Source organism: Heterocephalus glaber, unplaced genomic scaffold, assembly GCF_053883595.1.
Source record: "Heterocephalus glaber isolate CG9 unplaced genomic scaffold, H.glaber_assembly_v1.0 deba00001600, whole genome shotgun sequence".
In the NCBI taxonomy this organism is placed as follows: Eukaryota; Metazoa; Chordata; class Mammalia; order Rodentia; family Bathyergidae; genus Heterocephalus; species Heterocephalus glaber.
This window is the reverse complement of record NW_028258372.1, coordinates 6,071,456-6,096,294: the sequence shown is the minus strand read 5'-3', so window position 1 is coordinate 6,096,294 and position 24,839 is coordinate 6,071,456. Positions and strand designations below refer to the sequence as shown.

The following is a 24,839-nucleotide window of genomic DNA, read 5'->3' as shown; positions in this document are numbered from 1 at the left end:
ACCCAGATGCTTCAACACAGTCTGAGTGGGATTAGATGTCCAATCAGTTCCAGGGATCCTGGTCCCCCTTTGCCCTGGGCTTTTCTTACTCTACAGTAGGGCTAAAGTACAGTAATGTTTTCTTCCACAGAATGTAAGACATTTTTGTTTTGTTTTGGTCCTTTAGAAATCATTGTGAATCTTAGTTTACTTTTACTGCTTTGTTTCATGCACAAAAGCATAACCCATGACCTGTCTTTAGAACAACACACTGGCAATCACAGAGGTCCCGAGACGACACAGGAAGACAGAGTGGGGCTGTCAGTGACAGAGGCGCATGACCAGCCTCAGACTCAGCCCTGAGTGCACCACCCCACAAAGGCAGCTGCTCGTGGATCCGCCTGGTATCCATCGCTGGTAACTCTCTCCACTGAGCTACCTGTGGGTGAAGTTCCCATCTGAACAGTGGGTTGTGAAATGAACTACAGAGGCAAACCGAGGGAACAGGAAAGAGTCTCGGAAGAACACTGCCTCTTGCCCTCACTTAATGCTACTGTAGGGTCGGGGATTTAGCTCAGTGGCACAGAGCCTGCTTCACAAGTCCAAGGTCCTGAGTTCGATCCCAGGTACCAAAAAAAAAGTTAAATACCAAATGCTACTGTAATCATTCCACCTCAGTTGGTTTTATCTGTAAAGTCAAATTCTTAAATTTCAGGGCCACTGTAGTACTTAGGGGTCAGTATCACGCATCTGAGAAGAGAGCCAGCCTCTCTTCTCTAGCTGAGATGGACTTATATCAAGCAATGCAAGGGAACACAGAGGGCTAACAGCTAGAGGACTTTTGTTTCAAAAAACTATTTAACAATCTAAAGAAAAATATGTGTTGCTTCTAAGAATGTTTCAGAATGACTCCCCCTCCGTAATGGTACATTTCAGCTCAATGAAGCATTAGAAAGGGATTCAAATATTTCCTATTTCATGCAAATCCTGCAGTAGGCAAAAGTAGCATTTTCAGCCCTGTGTGAGGCATAAAGGAAAATCTTCTAATGAACTCAGCAGTTTGGACTCACCATTTTTTAATAAAACCTTGTTATCAATCTCATTTTAATGAGATAATTATAGCAAATCATGATTCACTTTCCTTTCAGCCATTAGCAAGAGAAAGACATAGGAAGATAAGATGCTAGAATGTTAGGTTAAAATATACCTCCCATTCTCTTGATATCAGTAATTGTCTAATTGTGCTGAGCTTGACTAAAATGTGGTTTTTGGAAAAAGAATGATCAAAAGCCCTATTCTGGCATTATAATCCATCTTATTGCCCTTTGGTTAAGTGACACAGTGGCATTTATTCCAGGGAGAATTCCCTCACTTTATCTCATGTTTTCATTCTGTAAGTCAAGATGCTAATTAGGAATTACAGGTATTCCAAGAGGCCCCAAGACTATCTTCCAATTATGGGAAAGGCTGGTAGCTTTTTAAAAATCCCCTTATAAAAATGTTTTTCTTTTTCCTGCTCCTTCTACACACACACATGCACATACACACAAACACACACACACACACACACACACACACACACACACACCCTTACCATCTTCAGTTACCTAAAAAATACAGAGCTAGTGGAATTGAGGTCAAAGGTCACAAAATGGAAACCATGACAAATACATAGTTTGTCCTCCTGAAAAATTTACAACACATTGAAGGAAACTGCAAAAGACCTTTCACTGGAAATGTCAGTAACTGAATTGAGCTTGCCCACAGATATTTCTCATGGAAGGCACTTATACCCATGTGTCAGGAGGGCAAAATGCCCCTGAAACTTTTCAGAAGATCCAAGCTCCACGTAAAGCAAGGAGAGAACTGGAAAATGCAAAATCTCCACAAAGAAACTGGCTGATAAATTTCTCTTTCTCTTCACACCCTGGGAGCTACAATTACAGACTTGGAATATTAGACAGGAAACTCTGGGCTGCAGGACCAAACTACTGCTTACCCAGGGTCATTTCACCCCATTTGCTCTGGTTAGATTATCTCAGGCATGAAAAAGCCAGAAAATGAGTACTTTCTATGTAGAAATGTGCCATCCCATCAGAAATCTGATTTAATTAAATAGAAACGTGCTGCTTAGCCCTTCCAGTTCTCCCGCTGATAATGAAGACAACAGAACACGATATCCATACAACTGGATCAGCAGAATTAAAGGCAGTTGGATTAATAATGACGAAGAAAAATGACTCCACATTTTCTCTACACGTCTTCATGACTTTTCTGTCCAGTGGCCTTTAATGGAAAGCATCCTTCCTAATAAATTCCCTTTCATTTACAAAAATGACGACTGCTAAATTCAGTAGTAGGATAGTGAGGGATGTCGAGAAAAGTGGCCCTGACTCAGGTCTTTTGCATTTACCTCTCAAATACCTCAACACCGGCGTTCCCTGAGGTCTGGGTACCTGCAATGGCGCAGTCGCACACTGCGCATGTGCAGGCCAGAGGCGGGCGCACAGGAAAACTGGGTGGAAATCTCTGCATGGCAGGAAAAGAAAGACTGAAGATTGAAAAGTCAGAACGTTTTCCCCAAGTGTCTTTTCTCTTGAGAGACAAGTTGGAAACGGGGCCAGAATAAGAAATAAAAAAGAAAAGGAAGAAACTCCAACCAACCATTGAAACTATCCGAGTTTAGCAGATTCTACCAAAACTGACTGAGCACAGAAAAGAGCTGCAGTTAAGGAGGGGGAGGCCACATGAGTTTATTTCCCCGAAGAGCTAACAGTTTAATTCACAAAGCTATCGGGCTAGCTATAGTGATGAATGAATGGGTCTGTATTGTTTATTCAGGGTTCCTCTCCACGCTCCAGTATCCTACCAAAATAGGAGAGAACTCATGATCCACTTTTCCGGTGTTATTTTAGGGTTTAAGGATGGAGTGGTAACGTAGGATCCAGAATTTCCATCACATTGGAATTCTTTATTTCATACATAAAGTGAAATTTAAAGGCTGGCTCAAGTCTTTGCTTTTCTCTCTGATAAAGCTTTAGGGTGGGGAAGGTCAGAAATGATAATGAGACATTGGATAATTTGCATTCTGTTTAAATAACCTGTACCTTGGTGGGCTGAAAGGTATGAGATTTTTCTCCTTGATATAACCTGTAATCACTTCCCGAACCAGTGAGAGCTGCACTCACCATCTCTCTTGTTGAATACATGAATAAGAGTTATATTAGTCCCTTTTAAAATGTCTTACTTTAATTTTTTTTTAAAAAATCTCATCGCTATCCTCTCCTTATAATCAGAACACCAACTGAACAGGAATCTTGTCTTTCTCTTCCATACTGTTTCACACAGATTTAGTAATTGAATGACTTCTACCCTAAAATGCTATTAAATCTATAAAGGAAAAGAGACTCTACCAAAAAGCACACCTATGGGGGTGGGGATTTAGCTCAGTGGTTCTGGTGCCTGCCTTGCAAGCACAAGGTCCTGAGTTCAATCCCCGGTACCAAAAAAAAAAAAAAAAAAAGCACACCTAATTCTTTTCTTTTTCTATACTATTAGTTTAGACACCAAACAAAGGAATGTTTGGAGTTAAAAATTAAAACTAGACAATATAGGGCATGGTAATATGAGATAACTGGGTGTGCACACGTGTGTGTGTGTGTGTGTGTGGGTGTGACAGAGAATATTAGTTTTACTAGAGGTTAAAATAAGTTGACGTTGAGTTTGACAAACAGTAGTAAGAGATAGATGATTTAAAATTGAGGATCAAGGAGAACAGAATAGTGACTCCTGCCTGTATTGCATAAGAAAGATGATCTGGCTAGGCAGGCAAGTCTATTTCTAAATCCCACTGCTGACAACACCACTGAACTGCCTATGTTGGGACTGTGAGGTCCACAGAGGCAGAACATGCTCAATGCAGGACTTCAGAAATGCACAGGTGAGTGGGCATGGGTGCCAACCACCACCCATCCTTAACAAATACACACAACCTGTCTCCATCCGGACAGGGCTCAGTAGGCACCCTAAGGGGAAGGAAGCAGCACACGGAGCACAGGCTGAGGCAGAATGGCAGTCAGACATCTTCATGGATGGTTATGGAGATCAGCACATACCTCCCCTTTCCTTTGCAGCAATGTGGTCCAGAGCAGCTGCCAGCTCCTGTGTCCTGCCCCCTTCACTGGCACCTACTCAAGAACATGGGGCACAGTAAGGCTTTGTGGTTACTTGCTAAGTGCTTCAAGCATGACAAGCCCTCCTTGACCTGTCCCAAGCTTAATTCTCCACAAGTCCTCTTCATATCTGCTCCATCTACTTGTTTATGATCCTTCCAGATTCTGCAGAGCCTGTTCCTTTGCTGCCTGAATCCACTGGTAAGAATTTTCCAACATTCCCCAAACACATTTAGGGGACAGGCCTGGGTGCCACTCGGGTCACTCACTGTCATTCTCTTGAGGCATTTCTGCAGGTTATGAAGAAAGAGAAGGCTCCTCTTCCCTTCATGCCTCATGTATTTCCTCTCTGATACTCTGGGAAGAGAAGACTCAACCAAACCACAGCTGTGTTGTCGTCAATCCCATATGATTGTGATCACTACCATTCTCACCCTTAAAGGCATTCATGTGTGCTTGGTGTGGCTGCAGAGCCATACACTTAGGGAGTTAAACAGATAACGGGCTTTGCTCCAGAAACTTGAAATCCAAGAAAAAGAGCTCTGACATTAAGCTGTGACATACTAACAAATGAACCTTAAACATGGCTGCTAATTAACTGAGCAAACAAATTTCATGAAGAGCATTTACTGACTTAGGGAAAGGAACCATTTTCAAACAGATTAGAGGTATCATTTACATATAAGCCAAATCAATGAAATATAAATTGGGACTAAGCTGCTTTGATCCACTAATCATCTTTATCTACTCATTAAGAATGTCTCTATAAGACCGCATAGTAGAATTGTTCCTTTGCACAATGGGAAAGTTAGAATCACTTTAAGTCTGTAATTCTGACTTTTCCTTAAAGCCTATTGTCCCCTGATATTAGAGGAAACTGACGAAATTCTATGTTTGAGTGGAAGAAGGCACTGGATTATTCTAAGTGCCATAAGGACACCACTCCTACTTGTCCATCATCGCAAACCTGCTGCCCAGCACTGGGCCTCACATATGGTCCATATTCAATATGTATTCGTTTGTCTGTTTATTATTTAGTATTTAAGATACTGGGATTTAGATCCAGGGTCTTTCCACTGAGCTGCATGCCCAGCCATTTTTCATTCTGAGACAAGTTCATGTAAGCTGCTCAACTGCATCAGCCATGCTTGCACTTGAAACCCTCCTGCCTCAGCCTCCCAGAATGCTGGGATTACAGGCTGTGCCACCATGTCCAGTGCTCAGTAAATATTTGCTGAGTATCAGAACTACTTTAGAAGCTGAGAGTCCTGAGTGGGTCCTGTGTGGGTGCTATGCTTTTGCTCTAAGTAAACTGAAGTTTTCTTAAAGTCTTCCATGGCCTCCACAGAACTTTTACTTTGAGAAGTACTTCAATGGGCAGAAATGGCTCTTGAGGTAGAAGGAGTGGGGTACTGCTACAAGCAGGAGGGAGGGAGAATAGGTGGTGGCAAGGACAATCTCCAGTCTCCATCATGCTGCTTGAGATGCCTCTGAGAAGCCAAATGTGTCCTTCCCCATTGGACGAAGGCAACTGGGTCCCAGTGTTATTTTGCTGCCATTATGGTCCTCTGATCCTCTTGCCTCCACCCAAGACTTCCTTCCTTCCCTCCCTTCCTTCCTCCCTTCTTTTCTTCCTTCCTTACTTCCCTTCCTTCTTTCCTTCTTTCCTTTCCTCCCTTCCTTCCCTTCCTTCCCTCCTTTTTTGAGATGGGGTCTCACTGTATTGCCTAGGCTGTCCTCAAACTCGCAGTTCTCCTGCCTCAGCCTCTTGAGTACCTGAGATTACAGGTACACGCCACCACACCTGGCCATTCCACCCAAGACTTTAAAGGGTCATGTGTCTCTAGTGGTAGCCCAGTCATACAGGAGAAAATATAATGGCTTAACAACCTGTATTTCTGACCCTGACTCTGGAGCTACTGGAAAAATCTTTTATCCTCACTGGGCCTCCATTTTCTTGTTCACTAAATAAGAGGACTGCTCTAATTAACCCCATAAAATCCCTTCCATGCCCACAAAAACCTCCCAGGTTTCCAGGGGGAGAGGTCTTGGGTGATGAGGCCAGGCTGGGTAAAAAGACTCTCATCCTGCAGCCACCTCCAATGTCGAGGCATCTTTGCTGTTCCCCGCTCCAACTCCAGGAGGCCCAAGCTTAGGGTTAAAGAGTCAAATTGCTTTGGACAGTTCACTCAATCTCAGCTACTTCAAACATGCCAATTATAAATAGTGCCCATTATTGACGTTCTACATTAAACTCCACTGTATTTCTTTGAGCTATTAAAATATAAATTATGCAACAGAGATAAATTGATGGGAATTTTCCCTATGGGTAAAGAAAGATGCAGTCCCTAACTATAGTGAAATATTAGTGGAGGTGGACAAACAGGAATTGGGGAGGATGGCCTTGCTGGGGCCAGTCAGACACCCAGACGATAGGGCAGAGTCAAAGTGTGCCGATATTGTGAAAACCAAGCATTCCCCATGAACGAAGCAGCAACAGATGTGTGCGTGGTAGTATCTTGTTTTCCTCACAGCACAGATTTTAATATAATAAGTGTACAGTTACTACTATCTTCCCGAGAACATGTCCCTCTGGCTGTCACTTGTGCCCACCAGTGTCCCCCAGCACTCAGCCAGACAGGAGAGTGGATTTAGTTGTCCTGTGGCCACTGGTCAGATAGAAGCCATACCTTTCACCATCTTCTGTGACCCTCAGGCTAACGGCTCATCCATGACCTTCCAGGGTGAGAGAGACAGTCTCTAATTTTAAACAAACAAATGTATGATTGCAGATTTTAGTTAAGGTCCCTTATACCTGGTCACTACATACATACATCATGAAATCCAGATGCAACCAGTGCCCTATCCCTCCAAACTCTTTTTACGAAAGTGCTGGGTCAACCTGCTGGGTGTAAACTCTCTTTCCACTGCTTTGGTCCCTGACCTTGGAGCCCTGATACCTTTGTCTCAGAATTCCAGGGAAAGCCTTAGGGGATGGGTAGGAAGGGGACAGAAGGCCTTGGACTTGGGGCCCTGGCCCATCTGAAGCTGTATCCTCATTCACGCTTTCAGGCGGTGTAAGAGATGCAGGAAGGCGGTTTCTGATGTGGTGAGGTGTCCTGGACACGGTCAGATTGGGTTATATGAGTGCCCGAGTTAACTGATAATCTGCTATCTCCTCAAAGGGATATCATGTGAGCATTTCTCCACACTTATGCACAAGAGGAGTGGGACACTGCTTAGAGCTGAGAGCAGGAGACAGAGAGTGATCAGCTTTCCCTTTGTCTAAGGCTGTCAGCTCCAGCACCAACATTCCAAACTTAACAAAATAAAGCCCATGCACACTTAAAAATAGTTAAGATGGTCAGTTTTATGCTGTGCATATTTTACCACAATTAAAGAAAATAAAACCCCTGTATTACTTAGACCCACATCCGAAGACAGTAGCATGTCAGCCATGCCTTCTCACCCCCGTGTGCCCAGCAGGGGCCTCTACCCTTCCTCAGTGGCCTCTACCCTCCATGTCCTCTCCCGGAGAGGACTGCTGGTCTTCCCTGCTTTCTCCATCTGCTCCCGTGTCCAGTGATGATGGAGCCACCCTTATAGACACTGCCCTGGATCTGACTTTCTCTACGGGCCTGGGAAAACCATCAGCCAACAGCTATCTGCTCCATCTAACACCATGGAAAATTCCAGAAGCCATGCTTCCCACTAGAGTACTGATTACTCTATTTGACCTAATCTTAAAATGTAAACACTTTGGGGAAAATTGTGATAAAGTTAAGGCCTTCCCAGTGGGGTGGTGAGTTTGAGCACGGGGAGAATGGAAGGAGGCAAAGGAAAGAAGGAGCCCAGGGTTCTGGGGTCAACTCCAGAGGGACTGAGGCCTTGTGAAGATGTGAACTGGGGCATGAATATGTCTGGGTGTCAAGGGGACAGGGAGTCAGTGATCTGAATCAGCCAAGTCTCCAGTCGCACAACTTAACCGCTGCTCCCTTCAGCAAGACCAGCAACTTCCCAAAGGAAGCCCAAGGCCAGAGTCAAGTGGCCCAGTTAGTCGTGGGCACCATCTTACTTCCAATGAAAATACAAAATAGAACTGCCATCTCCTTCTTCAGCTAACTGTTTTCATAAGTCCCAGATAATTTATCTATTAAGGAGTAAGTCTTAAGTCACTTCTCCCAAACATTTATCTCAGAAAAGAGAGTTTGTAAATGACATTTAAAAATAGTTATCGCCAAGGTAGCTGAGCAACATCTCATAACAGTGTTCCTAAGTGTCTTTTTAAGTCTTTATAACAATTCCAAATTGCATTTCTTGACTGGGAAGGTGTGACTGGAAATGCTCCCCAGCACTACTGTTGGAGGTCTGGTTTAGATGCGGGAAGCGTGATTTCTCTGGAAAGGAGAAAGAAATGAAAGCACCACAGGGAAATCTCGAGTTGTCTTTGTTTCTCTCCTGCACTGAGTCTTCTCTGGGTCTCTCACCTCTGCCTCTGTCTCTTTGCATCTTTTTCTTTAAATGGCCACAGTTCACTATAAAGCTGTTTTTTTCCCTGTCAAAATCAAATCAGCTCAGCAATTGGAATGTCTTAATTTACTATTTTGTTTATGTAACCAAAGAAAATTTTACAGTACCTAGTTCTCTTTACTCATGGAGGATATACTCTAAGACATTTGGTGAATGCCAGAAACTGCTGACAGAACTGAACCATATATATGCTTTTATATATATGCGTTGTCCATATATATGATAAAGTTTAACTCATAACTTAGCCACAGTGAGAGATAAACAACGATAAAACAACTATGATAATACACTGTAACAAAAGTTATTTACAGCTTATGAATGATTTATTTCTAGAATTCTCCACTTAATATTTTCAGACTGACGTTGACCATGGGTAACTTAGATGGTAGAGTGAAACCACAGACAAGGGGGTGCTACTGTACCTCCAAATCAATTTCATTTCGTCTCCTTTTCTCCCTGACACCTTCTTATTTTAATGAGTTGCAGCCCTCATTTTCTTCGTTCCCAGACTGGTCAAACCTCACACACTGAGCAGATGGCGGAGACGGCAGAGGGCACCTACCTTGCCCAGGCCTGGCGTGTCCTTCACCTTGTTGATGGCCCTCAGCAGACAGGGCGGGGCCGGGGGAGGGGAGGCCTGCAGAATCCCACTGAAGCTGGTAGCAAAGAGCGGTGTTTCCAAAACAGAAGAAGTGGAAGGTCTATGCTTCTTCTTTTTGGAAGACAGATTTAACTTCTGGGCAGCTCTGTGGAGAAAAATGCAGCAAAGGGACAATAAGGGGAAAATCATTGTACAATCAGGAATGTGAAGGTTACTTTTTTTTCTTTCTTTCTCTTAAAAGCCTCCTTAATGGTTCCTTCTCTCTCCATCAGTGTCCTCTAGAGTAGACCTTTTGTACAACACAGCGAACTTAATGAGCTACCCAATCATTTATACAGCAGAAAAAAGCCATAAAATCACATGGGTCTGCAATCACAATTTACAAAGAATTGTTTGTTATCCACCAACACTCAGCTGAAGCATGAATAAAACCAGTCATCTTTGGGGATAAACAGCACCTATTAAGTTAATCATTCCATAACCTCTTTGGTATAAACTCAAGTGTGAGGGACCCTATGAGCTCATTTAAAAACTCTAACACCTTGTAAAGTCCAAGCCAGCCTGATGAAGAACCACATGGCCACTAATCAGGGGCGGCGAAGTCTGTGGCTATGAAGGAAAATACAAGGCCCAGTGTAACAGGGAAGACATAAATCAAACTGGTCATAGAAACATAACACCGAATCAGAGTACCCACTCCAGCCAGGGTGCGGGACACTGGAACTCAGGCTGCTCATGTGGATAACAGGCTTCTGTGCAAGGCAGTCTTTAAATACAGAGCGCACTTCATGGGCAAGTGCAAGGAGTGAGGGGTCAAGGCAACAGAGGGGATGCAGAGGTGCAGACAGGGGCAAGTGGGAGGGGAGGGTGCCAGCATCGTTAATAATGCTGGCTGTTCATGGCACCTCTTCCATCATGAGTGTGCTCTCTGATGCTTAGCTCATGACAATCCTAGCAGAGGAAAGAGGGAACCAGGGCAAAGGCATTTCACACTCTACTACACTCATCTCTGGATTAATTCTCGATATTTTCACACTATACTCTTGTCCTAAGAACTCAATTTCCTTATCAGATGTTATTATTAAACATTTGAGATGCTGCTTGAAACTAAAAGACTTCCATGACTTTGTCCTACAGATCCAAACCTTACAATCCATCTAGTGTTCTTACCAATTACAGAACAGGGCACAAAACAGTCAGGCTGGAAAGACAAAATCAGCATTGTTTGTACCTCCCCTCTCTCCCAAATCCTTCTTAATGAGCTGGAAAAGTTGGTTTTAATTTCATTTCAGTAAGTAGCATGCTTTTGACAAATCCCCCGAGCTACACACAAAACCATCACTTACACAAACAGAGCAAGTGGCTTTACCATTTCAGAGCTTAATTTTTCTTAGCATTAAGCCTGAAAGCCTATTTGTAACAGGAGTGAAACAGAAAAGGATGGGTCCATGGGGAACGCAGGATGTCCTCCAGTATCCTAATACTGTGTGATAACCTTAGGGAACTCTGCAGCACTGTGGTGTAAGGAGACGGAGAATGAAGGGCAATCCAAGGTCATTTCCACAGTCAACAGAAAGAACAAATCTAGGAATTTGTTTTTCATGATTTCCTTGCCACTGTCCCCGATAGGTCCCTTGTGAAATTAAGGGGGAAATGGATCTGTTCATTGACTAGGCCGGTGTTCCTTTTGGCAGGTCACTGTTCTTTGAGATGCTCTCCCTAAATGAACAGCGACTCGTCCAGACGGTGTGTGTCAGTCTGTGTGTCAGGTGGTGGCAGAAGGCATCAGTGGCGGCCTGCTGACACTTCCGCCTTTGCTCAGTGATCCTTCATGACTTGCAGGCCAAGCTGGCACAGCTCGGAGAGTCAGAAGGAAGGGGGCTCATAATGGGACGCTCGGAGCTGAAAGGTGGTTCTTACTCGTTTCCATTTAGGATTCTTTTACACTGGAGAAAAGGCCCAGGCAGCCCCTGAGGTCCAAATGGGGAGACCCCACTGAGGAGAGTGAGGAAGAGTCGCTGAAAGGCAGCTTAGAAGAAGCAGTGGCCTGGTGGTCTCTTCCTTTCTCTTATTATCTGTTACTCGGGCACACATCCTCATGCCATATACACCCTTAGAGGAGGAGGTCAGCAAATGTCCTTGCTTAAAGCATAAGCAAGGACAACGCTCTAAGATGTCCTTACAATACTGCATTTCTGGGGCCGGGGATTTAGCTCAGTGGTTCCAGTGCCTGCCTTGAAAGCGCAAGGTCCTGAGTTCCATCCCCGGTACAAAAAAAAAAAAAAATACCGCATTTCCCTTTCTACCGGGTTGTTCCCAATAGCCTAAAAACATGTTGCCATTTCTTCCACGTTAAAAAATTAAATAAATAAATAAATAAATAAAAACCACAAATCCTTCTCTTGGATTTTTGCCCACCTAGCTACTGTTCTCTTTCTTTACTCATCTTCACCAAAATCCATGGAAAGCGTGGTCTGTATTTACTTTATCCAATTCCTCTCCATCTGCACCCCTTTCCTCTGAAATGGCTCTTGCATATGTTACCGGTGACCACACATTTGCTAAATGTCTGAACATTTAACAAAACCTGTCAGAACCCTTTCTTGCCTCTTTGATGCACTTTCTCCTCCTCTTCTTGGGGACCTCAGGACTCAGCCCGTGGTTCCCATCACTTCTGCTGACATCTCTTTGTGTTTTCTTCTGAGATCACAAATTAAATAACATCCTTACGCTATGGCTCATCAATTTTATTTCCACTTTAGACCTCTTTCTGGAATGCTTTATTTATTTATTCAAATACCCTTTCAACAACTCCACTTAGATATCTAAAAACGTCTCAAATTCTCCAAAGCTGAAGTCTGATGTGTCCCTGTACAGCCATTGAGCACTTACCCTTCCCTATTTCAGAAAATGGCACTCTCTCCTTCCAAGGACCCAGGTATCTCTGACTTCTCGTACTTCACATCAAATGCACTCGGAAGTTTTGTTGGCTTTAACCAATCGTGGCTCACCAACTTTACTGCTGCCCTGTTGGTCTGAGACACTAACCTCTCTTTCTGGATTAGCTGGAGAAGTCTCTTGAGGTATCTCCCTTCTTGTGCCCCACCCTACACCAGTCTATTCTCCACACTGTGGTCAGAGTAATTCTTTTAAAACTTAAGTCTGCTCAAAGCTCTCTGTTTGGCTCCCCATGTCATTCAGAGTAAAAGTCAAAGTACTTACAATGGCGTCCAAGGCTTTACATAATCTGTCCTCCAACCCCCACATCTCTCAGGCTACTTTTTCTATTATTCTCATTGATTAGTTAGGAAAAAACAATCAGAATTAGTAGGCTGGCCATAGTAGCCTCCAGATCTGCCCAGTACATTCCCACCTCCAGGGTCTTTGCACAGGCTCTCGCCTCAAATTGAATGATCAGAATGACTCTCTCTCACCTTCTTTGAATCTTTAATCCAAATGTTACCTTATTAATAAGCCTATCTCATTAACAAAACTACCTTGTTCATCATGCTTCACAGCCAAAGATAGCTGCATCAATACGTCCCCCTCTATGTTCTTCTTACAACATGACATTGATGCTCCATCCTTGAGAAATGTGGTCTCTGTTCCTTATCTTTGCACCTGTGTGAGACTTGAAATCGCCTTCACCAACAGAACCTTCTGGGAGTGATGCTGTCTGACTTCCAAGATCGGGTTACAAAACACTACTGCCTCCTCCCAGTTCACTGTTTCTTTCTCAGGACACTTACTCTTGGAATCCAGCTTCTAGGCTTCAAGGAAGCCCAGATCATGGAGAAAGGGTCATGTAGAAAAGAAACCACAGACGATAATACATGATCATTGTTGCTTTAGGCTACTAAGTTCTAGGGTAATTTGTTACACAGTCATAGAGAATGAACCACTCACTCTCAGATTTTTAATTTTCTTCTCTCTGGCCTCCCTTGAACATGACATTTATCATTAATACAGAAAATTATTGTTGACTGTCCGTTACCTTTTTCCTCTAGAATGTAAATTCCAACATGGCAGTGAGCTCAAAAATACTTGTCTAAAGAATGAAGTTTAAAGGAACTGGGGAGTGTTTGTCCTAAAGAATAGGAAACTGGAGAAAGAGGAAAGAAAAGATTCTTTTGAAGACTATCTTTGAAATGAATAAATGACATGTTGGGAGTATTTTTCAAGAAAGGATGCCAAATATTTTCATAGGCTATTTTTTCAGTCTCAGAAAACTTTATGAGGAAGATAACATTACCCCCATTTAACAAAGAAATGTGGCTTAACAGGGTAAATCCAGAAGCCTTTTAGTATCTGACCTGAACTTGAACAAATAGCTCCTTCCGATATTGTTATAGTTTAGATCTAAAATGTGCCCAAATGCTCCTGTGTGTGGAAGGTGATTGGACCACACAGTTCTATACTCACAGTGGATTCATGCATCCATGAGTTGAGCAGCTGAATGTGCTGTTATGAGGTAGGACTGGTTGGAGGTAGGTCACTGGGAGCATCACCTGGAAGGATTTATTCTTGTCCCTGGCTCCTTCCTGCTCTCTCTGCTTCTGGCTGCCATGGGTTGAGGACTTTTTCCTACACCATGCCTAAAGTAATGAGCCCAAATAAACCTCCCCTCTTCTGGGTTACAGGTGTTGGATACTGTATCTCACTGACAGGAAAGTGACTAAGACAGACATTAAATAGGTAATGTCTGGACAACAATGGCATTAAATAGGTAATGGCAGGACAGTGCCTGCCACATAGTTGACAAGCAATAATGCTATCATCATCATCACTTTTATAATTATTGGCTCAGTTTCTGCATAGCAAGATACAGCAAAAATAGCACCTACTTTATAGGCATTTTTAAAGGAAAATAAGACAGTACTATCAAGAGTTTAGTACATTAATAAATGGTACTTTGATGTAATATGATAATAAGTATTAGTGCTAAGACTGAATCTATGTCTTTGTGCTCCACATTGAGCCATATTATTTTTAAGTAGGAATTAGATTTATATAATAAACTTATCATAGCAACAACAGTGAAACATAAAGGCATAGGTACTTTATAATTATAAGAGACATTTTTCTAACAATTGGAGAAACCCATTAGTGACGAGTCAGCTTCATGAACTAGGGAGCATTTTGTCACCAGAAGTGCTCATGTAATGGGTAGAAAACAACATCCAGGGAGTATCGGGGAGAGAAATGCATGTAGTGGGAAAACCAGATGATTTCCACCACCTCTTCCAGTGTGGAGATTTTGATTGCAGTGATTCCTGAAATCTCTATTCCATTTAGGGAAGCCTCTCTCAGCTTTAATGCAGAAAAACAGGAAAGGAGGCAATTATTTTACCACTTTAAAAATTCTCCTAATATACTTATTAGGACTTTGAAATAAATAAAAATCATATTTGATAGCCATGGATTCCATAATAGCATTTTATTTTAATTTTGACATTATAACTAGCTGTTTGATCTCTATTTTATATATTTCAATTTCTTAGCGGTCAGCTGCTTCAGCTCTTTTATATAGCACTTCAATGACATACAGATGGAAGGTTGAAGTTTAGAAATCACTCATGTATAAGTGTATTATTCAGAGACACAAAGGGAGAGATAGTCATAAAAGAATTGAAAAGGTAGACATTTTGACTAGAAGTGTACTTGGTGTAATTCATGCCTTATTATAAGTTCCTTTTCTTCATAGGAGGAAAAACAGATGTGTAAGTTGTTTTATAAGATTTCAAATAGCAAAAAATCCACCTAAAAAGCTATTATAAGAAATATTTGTCTTGTTCCTACCAATGATAGTATCACATATTTCCTGAAGCTATTCATCACAGCATATGTCTTTAAATATCCATTAGCTCCATTTACTCCTCTGTGCCTTATTTCAAGGAAAAAGCCAGTCTCTCCAGCAGGATAAATTAATATTTACTGAACACCTTTGAAGAAGGTGGCGCCATGCTAAGTATTGTCGGGCCAGAGTAAGAGGGAGAAGAGTAATGGCGTGGACTTGGCAGGAACTGAAACCTAGTGAGCGTGGCTTTCCCTGGGGTTCTAGCCCTTCCTCTCCACGTCCTCACTCATCTCCCATGGAAGACAGTGCTCCCATCACAGTGGAAGAACAGCATCTGATGTCAGGAATTGGTTTAAAATTGGCATGAGCATCACCAAAATGGTTCTTTGTTCTTACTGGTCAGCTGTACCCCAGTCTAAAACAAAGTGAGTATCATTACTTATCTGGTTAATATAATGAGTCAAACGGGGGGGGTGTCTTAAATCTCAGTTTCGTAGATTAGAAGGGAAATGGGGAGTCTCTCTCTCTCTCTCTCTGACTGTCGAACTACCACCCTGGATTTTCAGAATTATGAAGTGGAAAAATCCTTCATCCCCAGTGTATTTCATGAAAATTAAATTGGACCCTACCATCCTTAGTATCTAGAATTACTAAAATCTTGCCCAAATGATCTTTTAAGAATTATCAGCTTCAGGGCCGGGGATTTAGCTCAGTGGTTTCTCCACCTGCTGCGCAAGCGCAAGGACCTGAGTTCAATCCCTGGTACCAAGAAAAAAAAAAAAGAATTATCAGCTTCATAAAAAAATAGAACTTTCTTTAGAGATCAGGTGGAAAAATCAGGCAATAGTCATTTTTATCTTTCTTAAAATACTACATACATGTGTTGCTAACTATATCCTGAGAATATTTCATCTTGTCTGAGGAGTGTTCAAGTGTGGGATGCTCAGAGAGGAGGATAAAAGGTTAATAAAAATTAAGAGGTCATTCAAGGTCTACTAAATCCAATCTAGACAACTGACAGGTTGAGATAGTGCCTGAAAATCTGTAAGACCTCCCTATAGGTGCACCTGCTGCTCAGAAAGGGTCCTGACCCAGAGGGGGATGGTGACACAGAACATTCCTGTCAGTGGGAAAGGATGATCCAAACTGCAATTGAATGCAAAAGTGGCTGATGCTGGCATGGCTTGTGTGCCATTATAGAAACATTTCATTGCTCTGAGGATTAAAACTATCTGATAATGAGCAATGACGTGACCCATCACAGCAGCTCCTAGGAAATCCATGGGGTCAATGACACAGGGACACATGATAATAAAACAGATTATAAAAGCAAGAATAGGTAACAAGAACCCACTGTCTGAGGCAGATCTCCTGCAAACAGTTCAGGCATCCATCCAGTGATGCTTCATTGTGAAACAGCACCTGTTTAAAAGTGTTCCAGTACCACCATGGAGCGCATCAGTCATTCTGGAACCTCCCCCAGTCAGGACACATGCTGTCCCCCTTCACCTTCCTGTTTTCTAATTGGCTTCAGGGAGGGCATTTCCATATCTCCAGAGGCTGAAAAAACATATGGGCCTCGCAGTTTTTCGGACTTTTATGTAAATGATGCATTTCATTAGTGCAGAAGATAATTCATGACATGACTTCAAATAAAACGTTTACTGCTGGGAGGCAAAAGATGGCTGACCACTAGCCTCAAACAACATTGTGCTACTGCACTACTACTAGACCCCAGTGCAAGTGAAAAATGGACAGATCTTTGCAAGTGAATATGCAATACCCGCAGTGAGACTCACTGTGAATTTATTCTTCTCTTAAACATTCACCTGTGCTTCAAGGACTCTGTGCAAGTTGTTTTCATCAACTACTTTGGTCTTCCTGGACCATCACTCATTCCCTGAAGTCTTATAGCAATTGGTTTTGAGAAGATATGGCTCATATATTGAGGCTCAATAAGATCTTGCTTTGTGGTGTGGTTTTCTGCTTCTGTCTTATCACCACCACTGCATTGTTAACTCACTGAGGGCCAAGACCATGTGTTTACTTTCTTCCACAGCCCCTAGGTCTGCCTTATAGCTTTACATCTTCTGAAGGCTGGCGTGTGGTCATTCAGTACTTCTTAATCAACCTCACATTTGGAGTTATACCAACATGCACAATGTCCCAAGATTAAGTAGCCTGGAGTTCTAGATAATGCCTACACCTGGAAATGTTTCATTTTCTCGGAAACATTTTCTACATATCATCACATCCATCCTTTACCAGACCCTGTGAGGCAAGCAGAGAAGTATTTGTACTGCAAAGTTCAGATTAAAAAAAAAAAACAAAACTAAGGTTGAGCAGTTACCTGATTTTACTCGGTCACAGGATTAGTGAGTCTCATACCTGGGACTAGGATTCAGTTTTTCTGTCTTCTAGACCCAGGGTCTTTCCACTACATCATGTTATTATGCACTTTGATAAATGAAAGCAGTTATTTTATTTTATTTGGGCAAAATAAAACCAAATGATAATCATTTGTCTAATAATAAAGTGGAAAAAACCAGTTGCATATTTTGTATGTAACTCAAATCAAATCATATATAAGCATTTACCAATTACTGATCTAGTTGCTTAGCAACATCTCTCCATATCATAGAGAGAAAATGTCTCAGCTGAGTGAGTTAGGTCAGGGCCAGAATTAGGAAGTGAAAGGCAAATTACATGAAAATGGCTTCTCCATTCCTACAACCTGGAGTGTGTCCTAGTATAATAATAATAACAATAACAACTACCACCAGGACCATGACACAACATTAGGATATATCATCAACTACCACCTCATGCTTCTTCCTCTGCATATGCAAAAAGAATGCTGGAAGCTGATTAGAATGCATCCCATAGCTCCAGAAACTTATCGATCAATCAGTCAATTAATCTTTTTTGAATAACAATTATACATAAAAGAATTACTGAATTTATAAGCTATAAATCTCATTAAAGTAATCTTTGAGCCACTCAGCAGGTACTCTGTATCAAAGAGTCTACTCCCAAGCCTTACAGATGGAGAAATCCGCACCATCAAATGTTACTAAGGTTATGTTGGCTCCAGAGCAGCAGATAAAGAAGAGCTGGAAGAACCCGAACACATACTAGGTAAGCCTACTACCCACCAGGTAGGAGCTGAAAGCTTTTCCTGAACATCACCCACTCGTGCCTGGAGGAACAAAAAGTATAAAAAACAGTATTTGAAAACCACATTGCCGGTGAATGTTGCTAATCCATTCACGTCTGTATTTTGTTCATGGTTAGCTCTATGGGTAAATGAAAATATGATTAATGGCAAAAATAATGGGAGAACAAGTCCATTCTTAAACTGGTCTCTTGAATAAAACCTCCTCAAGGTAAAACCTTTTCCTTTGCAAGTACCTAGGAAAGCATTTGCTGGGCCAAACTCCTTGCATGAAAACACTTTCATATGCCCAAATAAAGCAGAAAATGTTAATAAAAAGAGTTAGCTGTTGGCATGGAATACTCAGCAGAAGTGCAAAACATGAGTCTGATATTTCCTGGCTATGGAGATCTGGATTTTAGAAACACCAAATAAATACTCTGTCGGTGGGGAAGTCTGTTTTGTTGAGGGCTTCTGGGCAGAGGCTCCCAGGGAGGCATCCTCTATCCCTGCTTCTGCAGATGCGTATGGAATTGGGCTGTGTGACGCTGGGGGTGCTGGGGGCTCAGTGGCTCTGCCCAATGCATGCTGGGATTTGGAGCATCTGAAGAATGACTTCCACTTGTCTTGCCAGCAAGGAACCCCTCTCAGCCCGTTACACAGCTGCTGTTTTTTTCTGCACCATGCTGCCCCACAACCTCTGCTCACCCCTGCCCACATGGCAACCGGATGCCAGACACTGTGCTGACCTTCACAGGTTCCTTTAATATTTCCTAGGACAGGGACTCTGATGGGACCGCTTTACTATCAGCAAGATGCTATCTGTGGGTGCTGGGTTTCAGGACCAAAGAGAAACTTGGGAACTTCTGCTCTAATGGACTTGATTCTGTCTAGAACTTGACAAGTTGATGTCAGGCAAGGACATGACATTCTTATTACAACTGTCTGATTCTGTCTGACCAGCAAACCCAGGGAGTCTGGTCCAAATACTGCTGAGATGGCAAGTTCCAGACCAAGACCAAGAGGAAAACACTCACAGAAACTAGACAATTTCTGTTTCCAGGACCAAATGACCTCAGGAAGGTACCAATTTGCTTGAAGTCTCAGCAATCTTTTATGATTTTAAGAGACAGAACTCCATTTTTTCAAGGGCACTGGAAGAATAAACCAAAACATATTCACAAGTCCATGTGGAATAGAAAAGTCTAAAAGGAACATATTGGTAATTTATAAACTGCCTCTGGTGCCATGTGACAAATATTCTGGATTGTGTCACTGTAGCTTTTAGCTGCTCTACTACCCACACATCATTACCTTCAATCAGACCTACAAAGCTCCACTACCTTTCCTCCCTGCTGTCCTGGAAGGGTGGGCCTCAACCTGGCAGCTCACACTCATCAGAACTTTATTTGGGAGGAACCTAGAAGTCTGGAGATGTACCTTTGGGGCATTCTGCTTCAAGTATTCTGAATACAAGTGACCTGGACAATGGCAGGTGAGGATCCCACCCTGAGAGAGCACAGGGAGCCAGGCCCCTCTGAGAAGCAGGCTCCTCTGCCTGCTGTCTGACTCATGCCAGTGGCCATGGACCTCGGTAACTGGAGATCCAGTCGCACCTGTGATCCAATTCTACCAGCTCTTTTTCTTTTATTTACCTGCACCAAGCTCTGTGTCTTGGTATTCCTAGATTCCTGCTCTAGCTTCCTGATCGCCTGCATCTTGGCTTCTGCCTACCCTTGTTTTCCACTTGCAAGCCTGGGCCTCAGCCTTGATTGATCCCCCGACTCTATCTGCTATAGCTGCTCAGGTACTTTTCACTGTGCTTACTGACCTTCTGGTCATCCATCCTTCTGCCCAGGTGCTCTCTCTCTGCAGAGCTTAACATTCCTGGTCTGACCTGCCCCGCCCCAGAAAACTGAGTGGCTTCTTACCTCCTCCTGAGTCACACCTGTGCCATCTGGGCTCAGAACATAAGTTAAAAGACTTGTAAAGCCCAGGCCCCTGTAAATGTGGATATTAGTTAAAAATTCTCTTCCCAAAGCCAGAAATAAATGATTTTAGTTAGTTAGCATTACCACTATCTCTCCTAGCTACAAATAATAAGAGAACTGGAAGTTTTTATCGAATGGACCTGATGAGACCATGTATCTACAAAACAGCTACTTCAGTTGCCTATAAATATAGACAGAGAAAAAGACAATCATAGGTTAATTAAAGCTTATTCCTTGTGGAATGCCAGGCTGATTTTTCTACTGAGAAACAATCGTCCATAAAATATGTATGTGCGTCTTCTACCCTGAAGAACTATCCAAAGAAAATTCGGATCCCTTCAAGGAATAAGCATATTCCAGGTAATTTGATTTCAAGAATCTAATGATCTTTTCATTACGTCATGCTGCCTTTTAGATGCTAACTTCAGTAGTTTCCAGTTAAATCATTTATACATATGTTAATGTAATGTTAAAAGGAAGATGCTTCCTGATCCACCATAAACAGATCACCCATTTAAAAGCCAAGGGTGACCATTAATTCCTATGGAGTTTTCCTTAAGATATTTCTCTTCCTTTCCTATTTAGTAGAAAACTATCTTGAAAAGCACAAGTAACTGGAAAGCAGCTGCGTTTGCTCACGTTTACTGTCTTTATTGTAAAAGAAATAGTGCTTTATTCTCACTCTTCCTTTTTTATTACATGAAATTAAAAACTGACATGAAATTACATACTTCAGATATAATTTGTTGCCCAAAGAGGCTGTTGTGGAGGTGTGATAGCTAGAAATGGCCAGCATTTGCACAAAGAGTAAAGCCTTTAATCCACAGCTCTTTGCTCAATACCTGTAGCTCTCTCAGAGCAAAACTAATTAATTGTCAAGCTGGGTGACAAGCTATGTGGTTTGGGGGCTTCTTGGTTAATTAAATTTGAATATAACAGTTTCATTTGCTAAAGGAAGTGATTTTTTCCCGTAATATCGATATTTTTATTTAACTAATTATTTACTATAAACTCTGAAGAAATCATTATGATATTTCAAAGAAAACTAATGTGCAGTGGATAACTGCATTGCAACAGTATGTACCAGCTATAGAAGTGGGTCAGACTCCTGCTGCCCTCGCTGCTGCAAGGCTGGTCTGCTCCAGACTCCAAACAGTTGTTTAGACTACTGGCACCTTGGCAGTTCCACTAGAGGCTGGGAGGTAGAAATATGCATCCTTTCTTTCCCTACCTAGCTTAGGTGAGGTTACCTGAGATGTACAGATGGCTGAAAACCAGGGCAAAATAATACTGTGCCATAAAGTACACTCATGTCCATAAGCTCTGGAGAGGAGAAAAGGAGGCAGCTTTTGTTTTTAAATTTTAAAAAAGCACAGACCCAATCTCCATGGAATAGACAACAGAGATGAGAGATTATTTTAGAACAAAATAAATTGTAAAAGGAGAAAGAATATATAGTAATCGTGACTTATCCAGACTATACCTCAAATTCCTTTTGCAACATTATATCAAGGCTGCTAACAAAGACCTGCAATCTTCCTTTTGTTGCACGTATTGCTTTATCTGGTAGTAGGAGGCAGGACAGTCAAGCTATGAAATAGCAGGAGAAAGCAGCAGGAGGGAGCGCACCTCCATCCACAGAAGGAGAATTTAGCACTAAGGACAGGCGCCCTCCACCTCTCCTGCTCACCATGCTGTTCTCCGATGATGCTATAACTGGAGGTGCTTGGGCCGGCTCCTGGCTCCTGTGCGTGTGTGCGCGCATGCGTGCCTGCACGTGGAGTAGAGTGTAGAGAAAAACTGGAGTGTAGTGTGCACCTGTAATTCCAGCACTCTGAGAAGCTGAGGCAGGAGGATTGCAAATCTAAGCCCAGCCTGGCCAATTTAACACCTTAGCGAGACCTTGTCTCATATTTTTTTTAAAAAAAAATGTTTCAGGGTGTGAGGGAGGGGGTACATAACTCCCTGAGTTCAGTCTCCAGCAAGGGGAGGGAATGGAGATTAAACCCAGGGACATATTTATAGCTTGGTGAAATTTACAATATATAAAGTTAATGTTTTGTATTGTAGATACTCTTGGTTATTGGAATCCTAGTTTAAATATCCCTCTCTTTTTTGTAGGATTTGGAGCATTATTACACTATTTTAAGTAGCTATACAGAATTAAAGTATTATCTCAATTTTACTAAGATACTAATTTTTACTGCTATAATTTTTCTGATACTGAATCCTTGGGCAAGATACAATCTCCAGGTCTCATATTATTACGAGGACAAACATAACCGATGCTCCTATGGAACCTCTGGGCACAGGTTCTGCAGAAAGAAGAGAAAACCTGTTCTCTAAATCCGGAAGCCACCCAGCTGTGCCTGTGAATATATTCATGTGCAATTGGACAGAGTAGGATTCATGTTACATAAGCAAGCAAGTATCATCTTGTGTGGCTTTCCATGTTTATATAACATATCCTCTTAAAAATTGCTTGTAATTTGAGATTTTATAAATTGGATGTTATTTCAAACTGATTTCTACTAAAATTTCAGATACACGTTTATGAATGACATGACTACAAACACTTTAGATATCGGTGCTCTTCTTGTGCTCTGTCAAACAAACCACTAATCATTAACTAATTAATAATCACTAATTGTTAATCACTAATAATTAAAAATCACTAATAATTAACAGAAGCCAGAAGTCATTCAATGCTGTATAGATACAGACAAGTGGTTGAATGCATGGCTGATAGCCAAGAAATAGCTAAGAAATGATGCGATTCTCTCTTTTCTCTTTTTTTTTCAGCAACTGGGGATCAAACCCAGGGCCTCACATGAGCTAGGCAAGCACTGAGCTACATCCCCAGCTTGTTTCTTCTCTCTCTTTGTTCCTTTTTATCTTTCTTTCTTCCTTCCCTCCTTCCCTCCTTCCTCACTCTCTTCTTTCTTTCTTCTTCCTGGGGTCTTGCTAAGTTGCCCAGGCTGGACTTGCATGTTTGGTCCTCCTGCTTCACTCTCTTGAGTATCTGGAATTATGAGCAGGTGTCACTATGCCCAGTTGATTTTTCTCTTTTTATGCTTTCCTTTGATGCCATGTAGAAGCTACTTACTTTCCAAATATATACTCTAGTGGACATCTTGATTTATAATATTTGGAAAGACAGAACAAATGGTCAACAATGTTAAATATTCCTGAGAAACTAAAAAGGGCTGAGAATGTAAAGTATCCACTGGACTAGAATTAATAAATTCATTATTGTTTGAACAGAATGGTAGGAGAGCTGGAGTTTGCTGCAGTAGGTGGAGAAATAAAGGGGTGCTTAAGGTGTAAGATAATGGGGTCAGGCTATTCTTTTGACCAATTGAAGTATGAAAAAAAGAAAAGCATGAACTATCAAATCTGAGTCCTTTATTTTAATGCCTTGTACTAAATTATGATACTATGGCATAGCTTTGTTTTTTAAAGAGGTTGATAAAACACCCATAAAACACTTCTATAGCTTGTGAAATTGAAGAATATATCTTTTATCATATTATCATGTTTATTAATTCATATTATTCTGTAGATGCTGACTGAGTATGTACTATTTATATTAGGCTCTGAGTTTTATGGTAACTAAGGCCCATGGAGGTGTCCAAGTCACTGTAACATTCCCTGGTGTTCCTTACATAAGGATCCATTTCTTAAAATCCTCTAAGAAACAGTAGACTTTCCCAGACACATCAAGTATAACTTTACCGAGAGAGAACAATGTAATCTACATCGAATGTGAAAAGCACAGGTTTGGAATCACACGAGAATGTTTTGCTGTGTGTGAAAATAATGACACCTGTATCAGGATGTCACTGTGTGGGGATAAAGTGCATAAGCCTTAGCAAAGTAGCTCTCAGAATGATCGATACCCAAAAAGAGCTCAACAAGTACTTTTGTTCCCTTCCTCTTTCTTTTCTTGCTTTTTGCTCTTCTCGCTTTGCTTCCATAAAATTCATAACCCAATTAATGTCCAAGTGCAACATATTTAAGATGTAACTTATTTTACAAATACCTCATTTTATACATTGCTTAATATTGGTCTGAGGAAACTGGTAAGGTATACATCCTTAAAAATGACATAAAACTTTTCTGCTATTTATTGGTCTTCTGAGTGATTTTTTTCCTCCTACTTTTATCAGAATTGCTAAGAGGTGCTCACATCCGGTGGCATATCATACGGTGATTCTGTTATAAAGTGATTCCTGTAGCTCTGTCAAAGGGGTCGTTAGGTGGTCAAAATGAGGTGTTTCTATGGTCTGAACGCCTGCCCCATACATTGAAATATATGACCCAGAACAGTTCCTGGCTCACAGTAAACACCCAGTAAATGTTTGCTATCATTATTGTTATAATAAAGTGTCACTAAGAAAGCCATATCCTTAACTTTTTGGAGATTTTTTTCCCTAAGCTTCTTTTTAAAATTTTTTTTCAGTTTTTGTATTTTGTCAGTCCATGTTCACATTCCATGATTACATGCGTTGTGTGGAGTGGGTACATGTACAAAACAGCTCTCAATTCTTTTTTCACCCCCTTTCCCTCCTTTCTCTTCCCCCTGCCTTCATCTCTTGATGCCCACTGAAGAAGA

General features: G+C 41.7%; 1 protein-coding gene across 3 annotated transcripts in view; it reads right to left on the bottom strand.

Annotated features, from left to right (window-relative positions):
* The window catches only part of Kif26b (kinesin family member 26B), a 548,528-nt gene that overhangs the window by 127,789 nt on the left and 395,900 nt on the right, over positions 1-24,839 (bottom strand). For all 3 annotated transcript variants that reach the window (XM_087194066.1, XM_021265513.2, XM_004853491.3), the window contains one exon: positions 9,244-9,427. In XM_087194066.1, the coding sequence (XP_087050192.1) occupies positions 9,244-9,427 (184 nt within the window). The remainder of the gene's footprint in view (positions 1-9,243; positions 9,428-24,839) is intronic.